The sequence below is a fragment of the Barbatula barbatula genome (genome assembly GCF_947034865.1).
Source record: "Barbatula barbatula genome assembly, chromosome: 1".
Taxonomy (NCBI): Eukaryota; Metazoa; Chordata; class Actinopteri; order Cypriniformes; family Nemacheilidae; genus Barbatula; species Barbatula barbatula.
Genome location: NC_136766.1, coordinates 15,757,026 through 15,777,183, shown reverse-complemented (window position 1 = coordinate 15,777,183; position 20,158 = coordinate 15,757,026). Strand labels below are relative to the sequence as shown.

At 38.6% G+C, this 20,158-nt stretch overlaps 1 protein-coding gene across 6 annotated transcripts; it reads right to left on the bottom strand.

The window, feature by feature from the left end:
* Positions 1-1,044: 1,044 nt before the first annotated feature.
* Positions 1,045-19,608, bottom strand: phf21aa (PHD finger protein 21Aa). 6 transcript variants are annotated; one of them, XM_079467534.1, is made up of 17 exons: positions 19,316-19,608; positions 14,997-15,051; positions 14,350-14,439; positions 14,171-14,203; positions 13,987-14,052; positions 9,604-9,759; positions 9,270-9,515; positions 8,353-8,436; positions 6,280-6,525; positions 5,861-6,013; positions 5,705-5,756; positions 5,553-5,632; positions 5,094-5,151; positions 3,686-3,864; positions 2,507-2,582; positions 2,223-2,326; positions 1,045-2,033 (listed from the first exon to the last, which is right to left on the bottom strand). In XM_079467534.1, exons 2-17 carry the CDS (start codon positions 15,024-15,026, stop codon positions 1,422-1,424), a joined length of 2,265 nt encoding a protein of 754 aa, XP_079323660.1. In that variant the 5' UTR covers positions 15,027-15,051; positions 19,316-19,608; the 3' UTR covers positions 1,045-1,421. The 6 variants fall into 6 exon arrangements, with proteins under 6 accessions (XP_079323660.1, XP_079323657.1, XP_079323659.1 ...); XM_079467531.1 differs by having other exon boundaries at positions 3,686-3,957; positions 19,316-19,587; XM_079467533.1 differs by lacking the exon at positions 8,353-8,436 and having other exon boundaries at positions 3,686-3,957; positions 19,316-19,598.
* Between the last annotated feature and the right edge of the window lie 550 nt (positions 19,609-20,158).

Here is a 20,158-nt window from a genome sequence, read left to right as displayed (position 1 = left end):
TTTAGATTTTCTGTCTTTTATCAACAGCAATGCATCCCCTGTGTGTTTGACACCACTGTGTTTCTGGATTACGTCTTGTGCTTTCTTAAACACTATGAAAGTGTCATCTTGGCACACGATACAGGGTTTATATGTTCGATCCTGTCTAGCGTGTTGATCAGAAATATACAGCAGTGCATGGGGCACCAACAGCTCTGATACGATAAAAGTAATAAAACACACTGTGATAACAGCCCCTAGGAGACTAAGGTGGCACTAGGCATGTAATTTATGCCTTACAAAACGATGACCACCTAGTGCAGTGAAACTGTTTTTGAAATGATACAGAACAGAAGCCCTTAACGTTTCTGGCACACTGGTTTTATGGGACACTTTTGACTCCACGTGTATCCGCCAAAAAAGGATTCCTTAAATGTTTATAGCTTTAAGGTATCTAAGTTATCGGACAAGGCATGAGACCCCTGCTACACTCTGGTAGAAAATCATCTGGGGTGTGGATATGACGTTTCCATGGAGCGAGAGAGATGAGTGCATCTCAAATCATTCCCTTCTGTTAAAAACATTGAGTGACTGAGATAGAACTGCGCTCTCCTTAAATCACATCTGTTCAGTAGATAAGGCATGGTCAGAATTAACCTCACAGACAATTCAGGACTAACACTACAAATACTACTCTACTACTTATAAATATCTATTTAATGTTCAGAATTCAATAAAATAACAGTTCCCTGTGGCATCAATTATTTGGCAGAACAGAACTAAAGAATATTTTAAGACGAAAAATATTTGTAAAAGTAGCAAAACATATTTACAGAAATGTTTCAGTTATTAAAAACACTACGACGCAAATGATAATAGTGAAATCTCCAGCAGAACGTCTGGAAGACCTGTATGTGTGACAACATATTTTGTGCTCCATGTTCTGCCCTGGAGCTTTAGAAACAGACACAGTAACTCAAAACGTAGACAAAACAACTGCACCTCGGCTGCGTTTCACAGACAAAACAGACACTGAACTCCTCAATACTTCACATCTTATTTCTTAGATCAGAGCTACAGGACCTGATAGGAAGCTGCACTTCTCATCTACCAGAGGGATACAGGAACGAGACCTTCACCCAACTCTTTTGAAGCTTTCCCACTCAGAGGTGCTATGGCAACTTTATCAGGCACACAATGGTGTGATAACTTTAAATTTTATTACTCTTTTCATTTATTTTCTATATCATTATTCTTTGTAGAAATCTTTTCAGTGTGTGTAAGCATACACATTGCTGGTACTTTAGGAACCTCCTTCCTGCATGTAGTAAATGGCACTATGGATTTTCTTTCCCTCATAGGTACAAGAGATGAGACAAAAACACACAACAATACTGTTAACTGGCACACTTTAAGCCCCAAACGTGGTGCGGTATTTTATGTTATTTAACTCCCTCCGTCACTTCTGTAAGGGGTACGATTGGGCCGAGGAGGACTTGTGGGATGACGCTGAGGTCACTGTTGTTGTTGTTCTTATGTTTTTTTATATTTTCCTCACCTGCCGACCCCGTTCCATTGGTAGTGGGAACCCCCTGGTTGCTGCTGTTATTGCTGAAGGCTGTGCTGTTCGTGGGTTCACCTTTGACTCTGGACACACTTTTTATGTGTGTGCTGTCTTCGGTTCCCTCGCTGCTTGTGATGCCCTTTGTGTTTGACGTATCGGTCTTCACCGTGTTGTTATTTGTGGTGATTTGGTTCAGCGTATCGCTCGTGCTTGTGTGAGTGCTAATCATCACCGTAGCTTCGGAGGAGCTTGTCGTGTTATTTGTGTTATTGTTTGTGTCTGTGGTGACTGCATTGGAGCTGCTGGGTTTGGAAGCTCCATTGTGGTACATGTCTCCATTGGCCACGCCCACAGAAGAGATGAACTCTGGGTAAGAGAGGGGGCACAACTGGATCCCTCTGATCAGCCGCACCAGCCCTCTAATTTTCTCCAGTGAGGTCTCCATCTCTCTCTGCTTGGTTAATACGCTGTTTTTGCTATCCATAAAACTCTGTGCAGAGAGAGGGCACAATGCTGACTCATACAACAAAAGTCTCATTCTTATATAGTTAAGGAATTACATATAATGGATCTCATAGGGAATTTCAGTGGCATTTAATAACAGCATGACTCATTGGTTTACAGGAGCAGAGTGAATCTCTAGACTTCTAATGTAATAAAAACATAACCCTTCTCTCACCGTCAGGGAGTTGTTGAGCTGTCCTGCTCTGTGCTCCAGTGTCTCCCTCTCCTGCCGCAGTTCTGTGCTCCACCTCAACAGACGATCTTTCTCTCCCTCTTTGGCTGCAAGCATACATGTGCACATGTTAATCTTATATAAGACACTCATAACAAGCAAATGTTATTCTGCAGCACTCCTAACTACTGCTAACATATCTTCGTCCCACGTCTCTCCTATGTCATTGTAGGTTCAGTATTAGTCATTAGCTGTATGAAGACCTGCTTTGTATTGTAGGGACTCACCTGCTTTATAAGAGATGTAGGAATGGACAATAGCAAGTGTCCCTGGCCACTCAATAGCATCTTCCTTTTGAAGTATCTGAAGGAAACATGTGCACTCTATGATACTGAAATACACTAACATGCATTGCCTTCATTCGAAATTACACACAAACACTCAAAATGAACGTGGAAAATGAATGCACAGATGCGAAACAGAATGAAGTGGGGAAAAATTAGGCTGCCTAAACTTACCAAGAAGTCTTAATGCAGATTGACAGCGTTTTACGCTGTTGAGTATTTGCGAGTTGTGTTTTCTGAAGGACTGCATCAATATCTCCCTACTTTAGAGGACCTAAGGACCACAATCTTGGGCACATGGGAATTTACCTGGATTCTGCATTTAGGGCAGATCTACATGGGGACATATGTTGTATCTGCCTACTGCAGCTGCACAATACCAGCAGGTAATACTGACACACAAATAAAAACATAAATTCTTGATAGATCAAATAAATACAAATTTAACTCATTAAAATATACTAAGGAGAATATTTCTATCAGAGACATCTGATTTTGCTCTTTAAAAAAACATCTGCATTTATTTAGGAGATGCTTTTATCCAAAGTGACTTACAATAGAATGTCATTAATAATAACAACACTCTGTTAATATAAATATAACTGTAAGAGCTGCCTAATAAAGCCATGTACAATTCTAGAATGTCTGATTTGTAATACAGTTTTGTATCAGTGGAAACTTGATAAAACAATAAATGCAAATGACAAAAAAACTGTATATGGTCCTCACATCTTTGAGACTCATAATTCACATCCGCTACCACTAGATGTCATTGGTAAGCATAGTGAACATTAGGATGGGAAGTGTAAGGCCCTGTCCCACATGGCGCACCTTACGTGCATTTGAACTCGATGTGTACGTTTACCCACAAAGTCCACAAGACTGTAGCCTGTCCCATTTCATATTTAGGGAATATGATAGTGTTCACAAGCGCCCCCTTTGTGGCAGTTCTGTTCACTTTCCCCAAGCTCAGACTGAAGTGTGCTCCGCAGCAGACTACTACTTAACAGTCTATGGGGCATTGCATCATCAAACCTCAGGACCACAAGGGCCTAGGGCGGCATCTGGGACAGAGCCAAAACTGTGTCTCGGTAACTGTAGTGTACTATCACAGCTACTTACATCCCTTGTTGAGATGGGACTGAGTGAGGGTGAATGTGATGGAAGGGTGAGTGAAAGGGCAGGGGAGAATGGGCTGCCCGTGGTGGGCCGCTGTAGGTCTGTGAAGGCTGAATGATGGCTGCTGGTGGTTGGGGGAAGGGGCCCCCACTCCACAATACTGCAGTTTTTAGAAGGGCGACCTGAGTGAAATGAAACAAAGGACAAACAAAACAGAAAAGAAAAAGGAGACAAAACATTGGTGTGGCATACCTCTGACAAGCTGTCCTCATTGGCTAGGGTAGCAGGAAGAAGACGGGTTCGGGGGGGATGGGGCGGTTGGTTGTTCGGGAGGGAGAGAGCAACGTTAGATTACAAAGGAAGCATTGCATGCTGGGTACCAACACATTCTGCAAAAGCTGGCCTGAGATCAGCTGATAAAGGCAGCCGGCAGTACATTTAGACAGATGGGGATAAGAAATGCCCAAAACAAAGAAGGATCAGAGGGCAAAGATTAAACAAGCTTATCTGGGCATCAAAAAGCTTATTTGATGTTATTTTCATCTACAGATACATGGCTGCTGTCAAATGTTAAGCTAAGCCTTTTTAAGTAAATGTCTATCATAAATAAAGTGATGCTGCAAATTTATTTGTGTACATTACCAGAAAAAGTACAGATTATTATATTGATATAGTTTGATAGCTATAAAAAGTGAATTCACTACACTTTCACTACACTGTTATTTTTATATTCTAGGAAAATAATGAATGTGTGCTCAGTCCAATAAAAGCACTTAAGGTACACTAATGAGAAGTATTCTTGCATTTAAAACATGCAAAACTAAGCTAATTGTGAATCTATACAGTAGGCTGAGAACACTGTCTGACGCTTTTACTAATGTATACACTTTACAGTAGCCTGAAGACACTCATTATCCCACTTAATACACTGCGGGGTCATTTCTTTCTAACACACATTTCAGGCCCACTCCACAGCAAAGTGCCCGCGAGCACATTACATAATCAAACAGTCATTACTGTTGAATGTGTGCTTGTGTGAGATAGACAGAGACTGACTGATGGCAGTAAAGCAGAGTGAATCAGTTCAGGACCAGAGGTGTTAAAAGAGGCTGTTGGGGGAGACAGAGCTTAAAGTAGAGAATAAACACTTTTTCTGAATTTTAGAAAAATCTTCTTAGAGAAAGAATTTTACAAGTGTCCGCGGAGTTTTCAAAATTCTAAATGTAAGCAGTGTATATCCATGAAAAAGTGGATGGTCATCAGGGCGTTGGTATGTGGTTGCTAAGATGCTCTAGCGGTTTCCTTTGTCATCACACAGATAGGATTAGAAACTATACTGCTTTAGTAAACACCACTAAAAACCATGTGCTACCTACCTAACACAGGCATTTTGAAGATTGTCTGAACTCACCTATTTTTCGGCTGGACTGATTTATGGAACTCAGATAGGACATTGAGCTCTTCTTCCGCTGAAACACATATACATAAACATGGAAAATTCCATTAAAAACCTACTAGCGACTATTCCACGTTTTCCATTAATCAGTATTTCTGCATGTATTGTGGCAATTCCACAGTCCAGTGTCTGTTGAATTTCTACAGAAACAAACCTCAGGAATGACAAAGTCTATACAAGTCTCAGACTTCATTTTTGAACTGGTCTTAAAATGTATGGAAAAACATTAGTATAGTGTTGTATAAACATGAACTTATTCATATTCAAGATCTGCAAACACAGCATCTTTTTTATTTGGACCAGTTTGTCCTGCTTACATTTCATACAAATAAATGCAAATGAAATAGTATCAATTCGGAGAGGTCTCTCAATTTTTTCCGTTTCATTCCTCTGTGATGTGTGAACGTCTGTTACCTCTGGTTCAAACGTGGCTCCACTATATATTGGATTTGCAGTTGTTCGTCTCTTACGCTCCTGACGCCTGCTCTGAATCTCTAGAAAGACAAAGCGGGAAAGGTCATTACCCATACACGCACACACGCATTAACACAATTCATTCTACTGACCTTCTAAATAGTCGCGCGTGACCAGTCCTAGAGACAGCATGAAGGCCAGTTTCTGCGGGATGATTGCATGTCATTATCTCAGTAATCATTCAAATGAATATCACTATAATCATCATCTTCATAAAAGAAACATCATGTATGACTGTATCATTATACCAGAGGGTTGTCCTGATGTTTGTTGGAAGTTGTGTTTGTGTGTGCAGGTGCCGACGGTGCTTCAACAGACGGCGGAGGTGAAGTGTGTGTAGGTGTGTCTGGAGAGATGAGCAATGAAGTCTTTGGCTCTGTCTCAAATTCCACCACCGGTATCTGAAAGACAAACGGTTAATATGCATTAATATGTACAAGGGGCACAGGGGGGAGGAAAGAGCTCACTCAATGAATATGAGAAATAATAATGGCAAATAGTCATTTAAAAGTATTTTATATGTTAGTTAAGACATTAAATAAATAAATATTTATGACACTATTTTCACCAAACTGTATTGCTTATTTGATGTTTTTACCTTGATTTTGTATGTTCTGATGAATATTTCCGGGTAAACATAAATACAACACAAGTAAATTTCCCTCACCGTGTTGTCAGAGCCTGGGCTGTTGTGCAACTGCTGTGTGTTTGTCAGGGTAGGTTGTTGCGTGTGTGTAGAAGGAGAGATCAGGATGCCTGTGTTGTTGTGGCAGGGCAGGCCATTGAGGATACGCATCTGCTGAACGTGTCCAGAGGAGGGAAGGGCAGTGCTCAGTATCACCGGCGACTGCAAGGTCTGAACAGACACCTGACCGACAGCTGAAGATAAAGAGGATGGAGGTTTTGGCCTGACCTGTTCACACACACAGGGTGAAAAAGAGGAGAATTATTTGTGGAATGACCGGAGAAGAATAAGGTTGACCGAAGCAGTTAAGAATGATGCTCAGCGGTATATGGTTAATGGTAATGATAAAAATTAAACAAAGAGATTATTTGCAAAAACAGAAACTCTGTTTTCTGAAAAAAACATATTGATTATTACTATCTTTTATAGTGTTCGTTACATGTATTTTTAAATTGTATGATTATTTAATTAAAATAACTAAACTGATTGATTGATATTTATTGGAATGCACAATAAAAAATCCTTATTATTATTATTATCGGTTTTTCAAATGTCAATTTTTCTATATAATAATAATAATAATTATATATATAATTATAATAATAATAATAATTCCATGTTAGTTTATTTTCCAACCAGCTGAAAAGGTAAAAAAGCAGGAGACCCACACTCACTGTGAACCTACATTCTGCTCCTCGTGTGTATTTATTATTGTATATATTATTATATACTGTACATAAGAGAGACTGTCTGTGAAAGTATAGAATTATATTTTTATATCAAATCCCTCACAAGTAAACCCATACTAAAACAATTGGTTATGATCTCTTACTTTTGCACTCTTAAGCAGTGCATTGCAAATGTGAGAGAGCAAATAAACAGAAAAAGCTCGTCCACACAATGTATTGGCTGTAGTTTGTGATTGATGGAGTCGCGTACCTCATTTTCACGTTCAGTGTGGACAGACAAATTGCTTGTCTGTGGAATCATGCTGGTTAGGACATGGTGTAGCAACACCCCTTTGACATTTAGACTTCTCAAGTCCAAAGAAAATCCCTATCTTATTTCAACTTTCTTCTGCTGCACTTCAATAGAAAATTCAATTCAGACAGCAACAAACAGAAAAATTGATTTGTTCTGAGCCTATAGATTTAGTAGCAGCACAACGGTGTAGGAAACCATGCCACACGTACTATCAACACTATACCTATGCTGTGAAATATAACAACAGCCTCAACATCTCACACAGTCTGAGATTACTGTGAATAACCAAGTACTTCACTGCTAATTCATTGGAGTATGTTAAAATTGGACAGTACTACCCCAATTGGAAGACATTTTGCTACACTAACTGCTTAACATTATGTACAAGTGAGAGTCAAGAAACAAAGCAACATGGAGTAATGTGAAAATACAGAGCAAGACATGACAACAATTCAAGAAGAGGAACAATATAGCCTTGGGGGTATTTCTTAACACTGGAGTTGAGTTGTTTATGGTTGCCACTGCCATATGTAATTCAATTAATGTGCTTTCACAGATGTGTGTCTACAGCAGCTTATCCACACTGTATTCGCAGTGAGTGTACATTTTATTTTAAGTCATTTTATTTTTAACTCAAGTGTTACATAATGTGAAGCTTTGTGTTCTCATGCTACACATTCGTCAGCCATGAATAATCTTCTTTTTGGTTTGCAAGTTCCATTTAAAAAAGAAAACTAGATCTAATCAAATTATATCAAAAATAGGATTATTCATGCCCACAGTACACCACCAAAAATGCATAACAGAATACTGTCATAGATATATGAGGGTTGGGGAACAGTTTAGGGTCAAGAGCATGTGCAGAAGCAGAGAGTGCAAACATCACCACTGTACAAGCAGACAAAAATAAAATCCAAAGCAACAAAAAAGCAATGTGGACCAAGAAAAAACACTGTGCAACACCTGCAACACACCCAAGATACACAGACACACACTTAAACACTTAGCAGAGAAGGCTTTTCACTAGTCCAGCCAGGTATTAGGGTGTGAAGGGTTTCTATGGAAACAAACCTGCAGCAAAGTGGCTGGCCGTGTTGTCTGTCTGGTAGGTGGGACAAACTGAGGAACTTTGATTGGCTGAGAGGCCGCTTGAACCTGTGACAAGACCGCCCATTTATTTGTGACACAGGGAAATCAACCTCTCATACCATTCATACTGTGCCATAAATAAAGGAGGATTATCTTTTTGTTTAAAGAAACCCTGGGCTGTTGGGCTGAAAATTATTCCTCAATTAAGAGGATGATCACACTTGATGTTTGTGTGACCATTCACTTCCTTTCATTCGCATACAAAACACGGGAGAATGGACACACAGGCTCCTGGTCTGAGAATTTACGACATAAAAAAGTTGTCAAAACTTACTGAATTAAAGTACATTTTATACATTATTTTTGAACCATTAGTCATTTGAAAAATGTCATAAACAATGTTGTTCAAATCCAAAGACATGCTGCGTCCCAATTTGCATATTGTCCATCCTAAATAGTCGTAGTATGTTGAAAAGAGTATTCCAAAGATTCCTGGACAGTCTACTACTTCTGGTAGAAATTTAAAGTACACTCTTAACAGCCAATATTACCCACAATGCTGTCTAGACAACAACGGCCACTTTTGTTTCCTGTTAGTATGTCCGAGTGCGTATAATGTATATACTATTCCATAAGAAAAACATTTACATTACATTTGCATTTATGCGTTTGGCAGACGCTTTTATCCAAAGCGACTTACATTGCATCATCCTACACATTTGTTTCTAAGTATGTGTAAAAAAGTTTTAGTGCATAGTGTTAAGTAGGCGAATTGGGATGCAGCAATAATGTTGGCTACCACCTCACATGCAGCTGGCCAACCAAAAGGAGTCAACAAATCTCTTGTTGTACTGTTGTTGTACAACAAGAAAGTCAAAACAGCATAAAGAAAAACTTACAATGATGGTGCTATTAGACATGACTCGCATTGGCTCTGCTCCCTGATTGATTGTTTGGATGACCGGTTGGAAGTTGACTGCAGAGTTTTGAGGATCTGTGCTAGAAGGGCTTGCAAGGAGAGTGTTGCCGAGAGTTGTAACAACGGTGATGGTGGGTGCTGGTGTCATAATGATAGGTGAGGTGGGTGTGGCAGCTCTCAGCACCAGAGGTAGAGTTTTTGAAGCAATGACAGGGGACACAGAGTTCTGCAGGGTCACAAACGCATTGTTTTTTATTGGTTAGGTTAGCATCGGTTGGCTTTCTAAACATAACATGTGGGTAAGATGTGTGTACCTGTGTAGTAGTGAGGCTGGCAGCAGGCAGGGACGCCTGTGTCTGTGTGATGAGCAGTGTAGACGTTTGGCCGTCAGCTTGTAGCGTCTGTGTCTGGAGCTTCACATCGTCTTGTTTCACCAGAAGATCTCTCCTTAACTGTTCCACCACCTTTTTCTGAGGGAGAAAAAGAGAACAAGAACAAGCGCCTGTTCATTTCTCATCTTCTGTCACTTGTACCTGAAATGAAGTCTCTCTCGCTTACGCCCTCTATTTCTGCCTGCTGTTGATAAGGGTTTGTAATGTTGGATTTTGGCCCATTTGACAGCAAGTGGGAACGTGGAGTCCCTACAGCTAAACATCACTCTCTCTTTGTCTCGCTCCGTCTCGGCTATCCCAGCAGTATTTGCCTTGAACTACATCTTTAGTGTTTTAAGAAACAGGATTATGTAAACATAACAGAAATATTTAATCATATTATATTTGCACTAGCATCACTGCTAACTGTGTCCAGTGTCCAGCAGAAAGAATGTTGCCAGATTTGCATTTTAAGATCATGCATAACAACTGTAATTAAGGTAATATGTACAGAGTATCACCAGTACATATACAGTATGTATGTATACGTGTACATACCTACATATGTGTGTGTGTGTGTGTGTGTGTATATAAAGACATAATATATTATGTATAGTGTATGAAACAATTAAGAGACCATTTTCAGTTTTTCTGAGTTAAATAGGTATGTTTTTTGTTTTGTTCTTGTAACCTACTAACAATAGATCTCCCAAATGTCAAATAAATATTGATCTATTTGCCGAAGATGAATATGTGATACAGATGTACATACAGTATGTGTACTTCATATATATGTATGTATAAATACATTCTTGCCCCTTATTATAAGACGTCATTGTAAATAAACTACAGTTCTGAATGCGCGTTTTGGTCTTTAAAGACACATTTATTTTAAGTGTTAAAATTTTTTCTCTTATCCTAGCTTAAAGTGCAAAAGGACATATGATTTTCAAAACCCTGCTCTGTTTGTCTGAGCTCCCTAATATGTTGACTTCTCATTTAAGATGAACCTGGGGTATGACCCTGTAATAAGCAAAGCTAGTGATGCAGAAATTACACAATTCTCCCTTAATGGTTGAAATGTTGAAATGTTAAAATCTTGTTTATTTTAGAAGCCTTTCCCACATAATGAGCATCAGATAATTTGAATAATGCACTCAAAACATGATAAACATTCAAAACAGGCATGCTGTAGTGGCAAAAAACTAACTAACAATCACCCTAAATAATAATGAATGGAACAGAAATAAACACTTTCAAGCAAATGTGGAAGAATGTTACATTTCTGCACTCAACAATCTGGCTAATATAGTAAATCACCTTCTAGATGGATTACCAGGAACAAAACATGCAGCTTCGTAACCCCTCTGTTTTTATTCACCATTATTGTAACGGCAAATGTGATGCTCTATTTAGAAATCAAAATGTGCTTCTAAATGGATGACATGATTGGTCTTCTCCTCCTCAGTGCAATTTATTTGAAGCCATTCACTATTTGTGTTACAGTTGGCATAAAAACACTTGAGTTGTTCCAAATCTGAAATGTCTTTGTTCTTATGAACACAGAGAAAAATATCTCGAAGAACGCTTGTATCGAAACAGTTCTTGGACACCATAGTAGGAATATTAAAAGGGTAGTCAAAAGTGCCCCAGAACTGTTTGCTTTCCTACATTCTTCAAAATATCTTCTTTTGTGTTCTATAGAACAAGAACACAAGTATGGTAGTCAATGGTGGCTAAAATCTGTTTGGTAGCAAGAGCTCTTGTTAACATCTTTGTGTTCATCAGAACTAAGAAACGTATACAGATGTGCAACAACTTGATGGTGAGTAAATTATGACAGAATTAAAATTTTTGGGTCAACTGTTCCTTTAAGCACTCACACACATATGGGTGAGTACACACAGGCAAGTTGCAAAACGATTCCATAAGACCACAGAAGAAAGGAGGGATATATCAAGTGTCTGAGTATTACACAATTTGATTGTAAAACTAACTCACCGACTACAAATTAATTACAGCTTATTAGTGTTTAGATGTATATGTGTTGATTCTGTAACCAGTGACGAAAGAGTGGCACTTAAGCCCTTTACACACAGAGATCCTGGAAATTACACAGAAAATGTGTCCAGGAATTTGTCCCGGGATCGTTAGATTTGGTTCATTCACACTCCAAAGTTTTCTGGAATCTGTGCTTGCGTTTACAAGCATTCTGTGCAGATCCCGTAAAGACATGTGACGTAATATACTGCAATGTAATGTTATTTGCATTTTTTGGGGTAGTGAAAATAGGGTTGATCGTGGTGAAAGTTATTCCTTGTTGTGTTTTTAGGTGGCCAAACAGCGCAAATACGATTACTGCCTTCCTTTATTTAGGGTCAAATAGGCCTAAATAATCACTCTTTTTTTAAATATTATTCTGTAGCATATTTTACTGCCTTTTGCAAATGACAAAGATGTCAATTTAATAAAACTTTTTTTATTTATATTTTTTATTGGTAAATGTAGAACAACAAAGAGGAATGAGGCACAAGAATGCACGGTAGGCTATAGCCCAACGAGCTTAAGCTAAATATAAAATGTCATATGAAAACAAATAAAAGCTAATTGTTGAGGCTTGTTCAGTGCAAATTTATACAGCCTTAATGAAAAAATATAACGGAATGCTGCCAGTATTTTTCCAACATAGCCACAGTATAATGATTTTTCAGCAATATGATAAACAAAAATGTGAGTTTAAAAATAAGTATTGTTTATTTTTTAAAGTTTGAGAAAAGTTTTTTGGCATTTAGATTTTGTAACCATTTCGGAATAAGCTCACACAAATTGAATGAAAAACCTGTTATATAAAAGCATATTGCAGATAATGCTATAAACAACATTAATAAATAATTAGGTTGGAATATGATCATCATGTTCATATTGTTTACAATGTTTTTGTTGAGAAAAACAAGCACAAAATGTTCAGGTGAAACTTTGTCTGCACAGAAACTTGTGGACTTCTCCGCAACGCAGCACGAGCATGGCAGGTGCACACAGCTGTGTTTTAAAGGTTGGTAAGCGATTAAGTTTAGTGAAACGCTTTGTATTAATAGTTTTGATAAAAGTTATTTCAAGTTTAAACTGCGTTTAGAAGCAGTTAAATGCATTTGCATGTAAACAGAATGGGGTGTGTGAATGGGGTTTTACATTAATGAATATGAATTCCTCTCACTGTGTACAGCTTTAACAAGCTTCCTCCTCCATCCGTTATACACACACTAGATCAGAGTGAATTTTACCAGACACTGTACTGCTCAACAGATTCTGGGGGTGTGTGAAAGAGGAAGAGAGCACACTTTATTAAATAGTGCTGCAGACTGCACATTCATTTCTGTACACAGAAGCTTTGACATAGTCACCGTGTCTTTTTCACTATTGGGCCTTAAGGTATGCTGCTGACCTTGTGTTTCTCTAATTCCTCTTTCTTTGCAAAAAGAGAGATGATGTCAAGTGTGAGTGTTTCTCCTGTTGATACCAGATGATTTGTTGTGTTACTTTTAAAAGCATTGAAATTCGAATTAAAATTCCTCTGCTGTCCTCGCCTGCCGTCTACAACATCTTTTATCTATATCATCTCCTCCACAGCACTCAATAGTTCTGTACAGTAAACTCTAGTGAAGGACAGTACATACTGTTACACCAAGTAATCATCCCCACACATTAATCATCAGTTATACAAATGTAAAAAAAGAGGAGAGAACAGATTTGTGTTTGTGTGTGTTAAAGACCCCATGAAAACAAAAGGTTTGTGGCCCCACAAAGTTAATGTACTTTACTTTTAGCAGATATATGCATTTGAAATTGAGCTTTTTTTTCCAGAGAAAAATAAACTAAATTGTTGATGACTCCTCTTGCACTACTCAGACTTTGGTCTAAATCTCTTCAATATATCACACCCAAATTTTCTGTATCTGAAATTCATCAACACAGCAAAGAAACCTGCATTTCATGGGATCTTTATATACAGTGTTGGCTATATACGATGTTTGTCAACACAAATCCACAACACACAAATCCCCATTATAAATGGAACTACACAAAACAAATATTCACAACAAAACAACACGATACAATGCCTTTGTAAGACCGCCTTACATTCTCAAGAGAAGGAAGCAAAAACGTTCAGACCACTTTTTCAGCCCAAGTAATTCTATCCCTGCCAGACGAAAAACTTAATTGAACTCAACACACACACACGCACGCACGCACGCACACACACACACACGAATGCTCCATGAGAACACTGATACAGCAGCAGGTGTTCTCTCAGAGAGCAGATCTCACCTGCCGCTCACTCAGGGCTGTGATCTTGGCCTGCAGGTCACGGAGCTGCAGCTTCAACTCAGCATTCTGTACAAAGAACACACACACTCCTCCCTGATACACTATTCCAGCGGCCACAAAGCAGAGAATATGAGAGCGTATCTAATCAAACAGACCAAAATAACATTCTGTCAGGAAAACAAACCTGTGGATCTTGCTTCATTTGGGTTACGAGTTTCTGCAGGAAGAGAGAGAAAGTTTTAGGATTTTCAGGAGCGTAGGGGTAAACGTGGCCTCTAGAGGACAATGACGGCACTGCAGCTACAACAATAACACCAAACATGGCAGAACCAAATGTGTGTGTGTATTGGGGGAGGGGGGTACCTGATGGATCTGGATTTCCACTTTAAGTGCTTCCTGTAAATTTTGCAGCTCCATCATCGATCTTTTCTTCCCAAAACCCAACACGGCTGCCTGAAAAAATTTTAAGGAGAGGATGTTCTTTCATTATTTACTGTTAGAGTGGTTTGTAACACATTGTTTTATTACGATAAAAAAACTTGCGTTTGAGGTCCCACAATGAGCACAACAGATCTGTTAGTGTGGGTGTGCGAGTGTGTAAATCTGCTCAGTGTGAGTAGAATATATCTCAGCGTGCTGATTCAATCAGAACTATTCTCATCAAATCCTGCCTAAACAACACAGATCAAACTGAACAGCACTCCTTCGCTATATTTGCACATACACGATATTTGCACGGACACAATCTTGTTCTCCCTCTGTCATTCTTCTTTCAGGGGAAATGATGCTGATGTATGCGTTAACTGTTTCATTCTCTCCCAGGCGAGAACTGCCTCCCAGGGTCTGCTACAAAGTAATCTCTTTATTACTGTTACTAGGCTGCTGATGTTAGAAATAAAGTACAAAACATGTAAAATCATGAACTCGTCAATGAAACCCTATAAAAGCTGACCATTGCTGGCGTGTCAGAATGTGTGCACCCCCATTATGACAATTGGTTTATTCTATACCTTCCCAGCGTCTGCCGTCTTGAACACCATCCAACTGGCAGAGCGGGGGGTGGAGCTGGAATAGACAAGAGAAGATGGTAAGAAGCACTTCTCACGCACATTTACACATAGTAAAGCTCTGAAGACAAATCTAAATCATAACAATATAGTACAAAATACGCAAGCAAGAATGTTTCAGCTTCATCTGTAAAGATTTGGGCTGCACAGAAGGTTACAAAGGTAATATTGACTTGAACCTCGAAAAATATTGTATTATCTGCTTAAGTAAAGATTATTTACTTGTTGCAAATGCACTCACTCCCTACCTGCCTACAAACAGCTTTTGTTGAAGCGGTTTATTTTTGTTAGTACTTGTGTCTCACAGAACCCGTCTCTGTCTTTTATACAGATCATTGCTCTGTTCTCATCAGAATGAAAGCAGAGACTAGCAGATGGGCACTCCACACACTAAGAGGTTCTCACTCATCTTCAGAGTGGCATTCTCTAACTGTACCAGTCATAGATGCATCCGCCTCAGGACAGTAATGCAGAATACAACATTCTGTCTGTATCAGTAAAGGCATGTACTGAGAACCATGTAAGCTCACCTAGAGTATAGTTCATGTGCAGCCAGGGTTTCACAACAGAATTTACCACTTACATTAGACTCATGAACATGACCTTTTCCTGGTCTTGTATATTCAGCAAGGGCAGACAGCACCAGACGTACACCTGCTTGATCACACTGGCACACTGTTCCCTCACCTGTTTGCTTTTGTGAACATGCTGAGGCGTATGAGTAATTCAGTACTACGAGTAATAATTAGAAAGAAGAACTATATGATACCAAGACTGTGTCGGTTCTGTCTGCACTGAATTATAATGAATGACAGTATTTTATAAGGCCTCTACTCAAAGCATTTTTCTTTCACACCCCCCAGACTAGCGTTTTAGCAAGCACACATAATGGATAAGAATACCTTGTTTTATTGCATTTCATCAAGTTTAAAAACAGAAATTGGTTTTGTTGTTTTCAGCAAACAAAACTATTCAATGGTGATAACCTTTTCGTGCTCCATATTAATATAAAATATTAATAACTTAACTAATTTACTGTTCAATCAATAGAAATGAATGTGCAATTGGAGTGGAAGACATCCTGGAAGAACTGCCAGAAGTCAGGTTACAAGACTCTTAAATACGTCTCTGTGATTGACAGGATTTGACAAACGAGCTATTCCTGAACTTTTATTAACCGTTGTGCGCTGTTTTGGACATATTTGTCCATTTCAATTTAGTTTTCTTTGTCATTTTGGCCATGTTTGTGCAAACATCATACATTTTGCAAAAGATGTGTATTTTTATTGGAATTTTAATATAAATTATTTTAAAGCTAGCTAGGTACATACAATTGTTACACTCGGGTATATTTGGATAAATATGTCCTCATTGAAACCTGTTTGCCATGCAAGCATAAATCATACATTCAATATAAAAATCCTTTGATTATGCTGTGACAGGGTTCAAATAAAAAATGAATACATTTTCAAATGTGTACTATTTACTTTTGCTTATGGTATTTTCTCCATTTTAGTCGATGGCGCATACTCCACAGCACTGCAGTCAAACCGAACAAAATATACAGCTATAACCGTGTTTATGTGTTAGTAGTATAGATGTCAAAGTGTGGTTGAAAATTTGAAAGTTTGAAAGAAAGACATCATATTTTACAGCTAATCACAAATCAAACTCCTTATATTCAAATCACTGTAGCTTACTGGGATTTGAAAATATTTTTCATTCAAACTTGTTTTTTATCCCTTGTTTGCATTTGCAATAGTTTTTTTTAACTGAGATAAAAGGTGAGCTTGATTTTGATGAGGAACGTTCAGAGGCCCATCGGTACAGTTGTTACCATAAAGGCATAACAGATGTGGCATTTTGTAAACAAACAAGGTTAAAACTCTGAAAATGAATGGATTTTTTGGTAGTTATGATCTGAAAAGGATCTGTTTAAAAAAATGTAAGTTAGTAAAAGTAGATAAAATCATATATTATCATGTTATGAGGGTTTTTGAACATGGACATCACTAAATTGATGGTTCTGCGTCCGACCTACGCTGTAGCCTACGCAGAGACGTGTACCGTACGCCGTAGACTGATACGCACTTCTCCAAAAATGTAACAACACGTCAACTCAACGCGGACCCTGCGCGGACCGCAACAGCTGTGATTGGCCTGTTTGAACCCCTCCCTCAGGTCAAAACTCTGCGATAGCATCATGTTAACTCTAACGCATTTCCCAATGAATTATCTAAATAAATAATTTGTTCTTCTGTATTTAACATCTCAAGCTGCAACAAAAGTGACTATTTACTTGCCGCTATCACTACTTATCTTCTCAAACGAGCTGCTTCTTCTTCGGCTCTTTTCTTGGTTACATGTGCGTGGACACTGACGCGTAGTGGTCATTGCCTGTCGACGTGGAGAACGACGCAGAAGTATAAATGAAAACCGTCGAGTACCCTAAGGCGTAGGTCCGACGCAGAACCATAATTTGGGCTTTAGTGTGAGGTTTTTTTAAATCTTACATTGCTCAAAAAATAACAATGCATTAAAAATGTTGTTGTTGTTGATTAATAACACATCCAAGAATGTAATAATAAAAATGAAAGCAGCTTTACATTTAGTATATAGAAAACAATTAGAATTATTCATCACATTTTCAACAGTGTAACAATGTAAACAAACTGTTTTTTCAAGGGTTAAAATTCTAAAAAGTAATGAATGTTTGGTAGTTATGATAAGACCTGATTCTAGTGAAAAAAAATAAAAGTCATTGAAAGTGTGAAAAAATATGGGTATATAATATTTTTATGACAATTTTGGACATGGACATTTTTGTCCATTTTCAGCCCATGTGTGAGTTTTTTAATTGATGCACAAGGGTTTAACATACATTAATGTGGAGTCAGTGTAACATATGCTATATTGTATACACACAGTTAAGGGTAGCGTGGTATAGTCCAAGAACATGCAATTATTCATCGCCATGTAAGGCAGTGCTTTAGTATGTACTCATAAAGGATTCATACAATACTTTTGTGTAAATCTTTCTTGTCATTTCTAAGTTCATGTGTCTGAATACACAATTGTTTCAATTTCATAAGCATACACCTTATACACAATGAACTGGTTGACCCATCGCAGAAAAAGCAGGTTGAGGGAGAAGGAAGAAACAGAAAGAGAGAAAAATGGCTGTACAGACAACACTGTTGAAATGGAAGAACAGCCACACATGCATAAAACAGAAGAAAAAAACAGAAGAGAAAACGACCTTGTTAACAACCTGTACTCTTCGCTAACTTATCATGCATCAATTTAATGCTCAAAGATGGTGAAAAACGGGGTGTGATTTTAATGGCGATGCTTTAAGCTATTCACAACTAATGACAAAAGACATGACTTGGACTAAATATGCACACATCCGTCATTGACAATCTTGATAACATTGAGAGAGTGAGATGGGAGACATTAAAGCGGACCGAGCTCGAGAAAGGTCATCATCATCATCATCATTAACGTTCCAGCGCATCCACACCGGAAACAGCACCATCACTTTATATACTGACAAAATTACACATTAAACTCACACTGCACGGGGCCTATAACTTTTCTTTACGCCATAAGAGAACAGATTTCAGTGTACTTTATAACGGAGACATCGCGGTTGTGCTGATATGTTACATGTCAAGGCGTGGTGCCGAGAAAATCAACTGAGGAAAAAATATTTCATGATCACACGTCTTGTCGCCCTAGCGGTTCTTGACAATAATAGTAGCTCAAACATCGAGGGCTGGTCTAGATGAAGAAGGCAGCAGGCGAAGAGACACACACTTATCCTGTGTATTGCTCAAAATGTCTCGCTTTCCCGTACGAACGAGGATGTAACGTTAAGCGCAAAGTGCTTTTCTAATGGCATCCCGTTACTGTTTCACGGCATGGTGTGAAAACTACGGCACACGCCGGAGTCGCTATTTTCATACATATTAGCGCAGTTTTGTTTAATAAGTGGCGTTTGCGAAGTGTTTTGCTGTTAATCGACGGCTTATTGTGCTGCGGGTGTAAGTTATAACGTATCCTTTACCGCAGCTGCACTCTCTCTCCGCAACTCAGAATAAAAGAGACGAACAAAACCCCCCTGCACTGCCTCCGCGCTTTCACATTCACTCAAATCACTACTGACACAATCGAATAAAGAAAGCCAGGAGAGTTTAAAGACGCCGTCCCCAAAAGTTCCCACCGTCAAGATTGAAACAAAAAAACCGAGGTGCACTTACCCTTGTACACACTCTTCCAGCAGTCAAACACCGATCTTCATACACTTACACACACTCGCCAATTATTTAAATATATATCTACAAACAGCCGGGCATTTCACCACCGAAATCCTATCCCGCGGATGAAATTAATCCTTTTGCCGACCTAAAGTTTTTTGGGGGGTTATTAGAGGGAATCCTCGCGTTGTTCGGTTGATTTTCAACCAAAAATGTATAAAAAGACAGAAACTGACATACAAAACAAGAACTCTTCTTCCATCCCATTCAACCCCAGTTTGTGCGCTCGGCATATCAATGCGCGCAGAAGAGAGATAATGGGACAACTAAACCACGCATTTCAACTGACAAAATAACTCATCCAACACAATGGATTAATTGTCACTTTGGAAATTCTTTTTAATTTGCCACAAATCGCGTTGAAAGAAGTACTGCCGAATGAGAAAGAACACTTAGAACAACAGAACTAGTTTGTATAACGGTGCGGCGAATTTATTTCACTTTGCCTAAGGAACGGTTGTAGTGCGCCTCCCATTGCCTAGGGAAAAGTCCCGGATGTAAACTCAGTGAAACTCATGTTGAGTGAAGTTACTCTGTGCACCAGCGTGGGGCAGATATAAAGACAACAGAGAGGATTTGTGCTACATAGGGATTTAATAAGACGGTATGACGAAATAAACACATCCTTATATTTTCCACAAAAATATTAATTCAACCTGTTATTTCTTCGTATCAAACATTAGACAATCTGCAGCAGTTGTCCTCACACTTTTACTGAAGGAAAATACAACATTCCGGCTCGTAGAATTCTTCCAAATGTATTATGTCTGAAATATTTATATTATT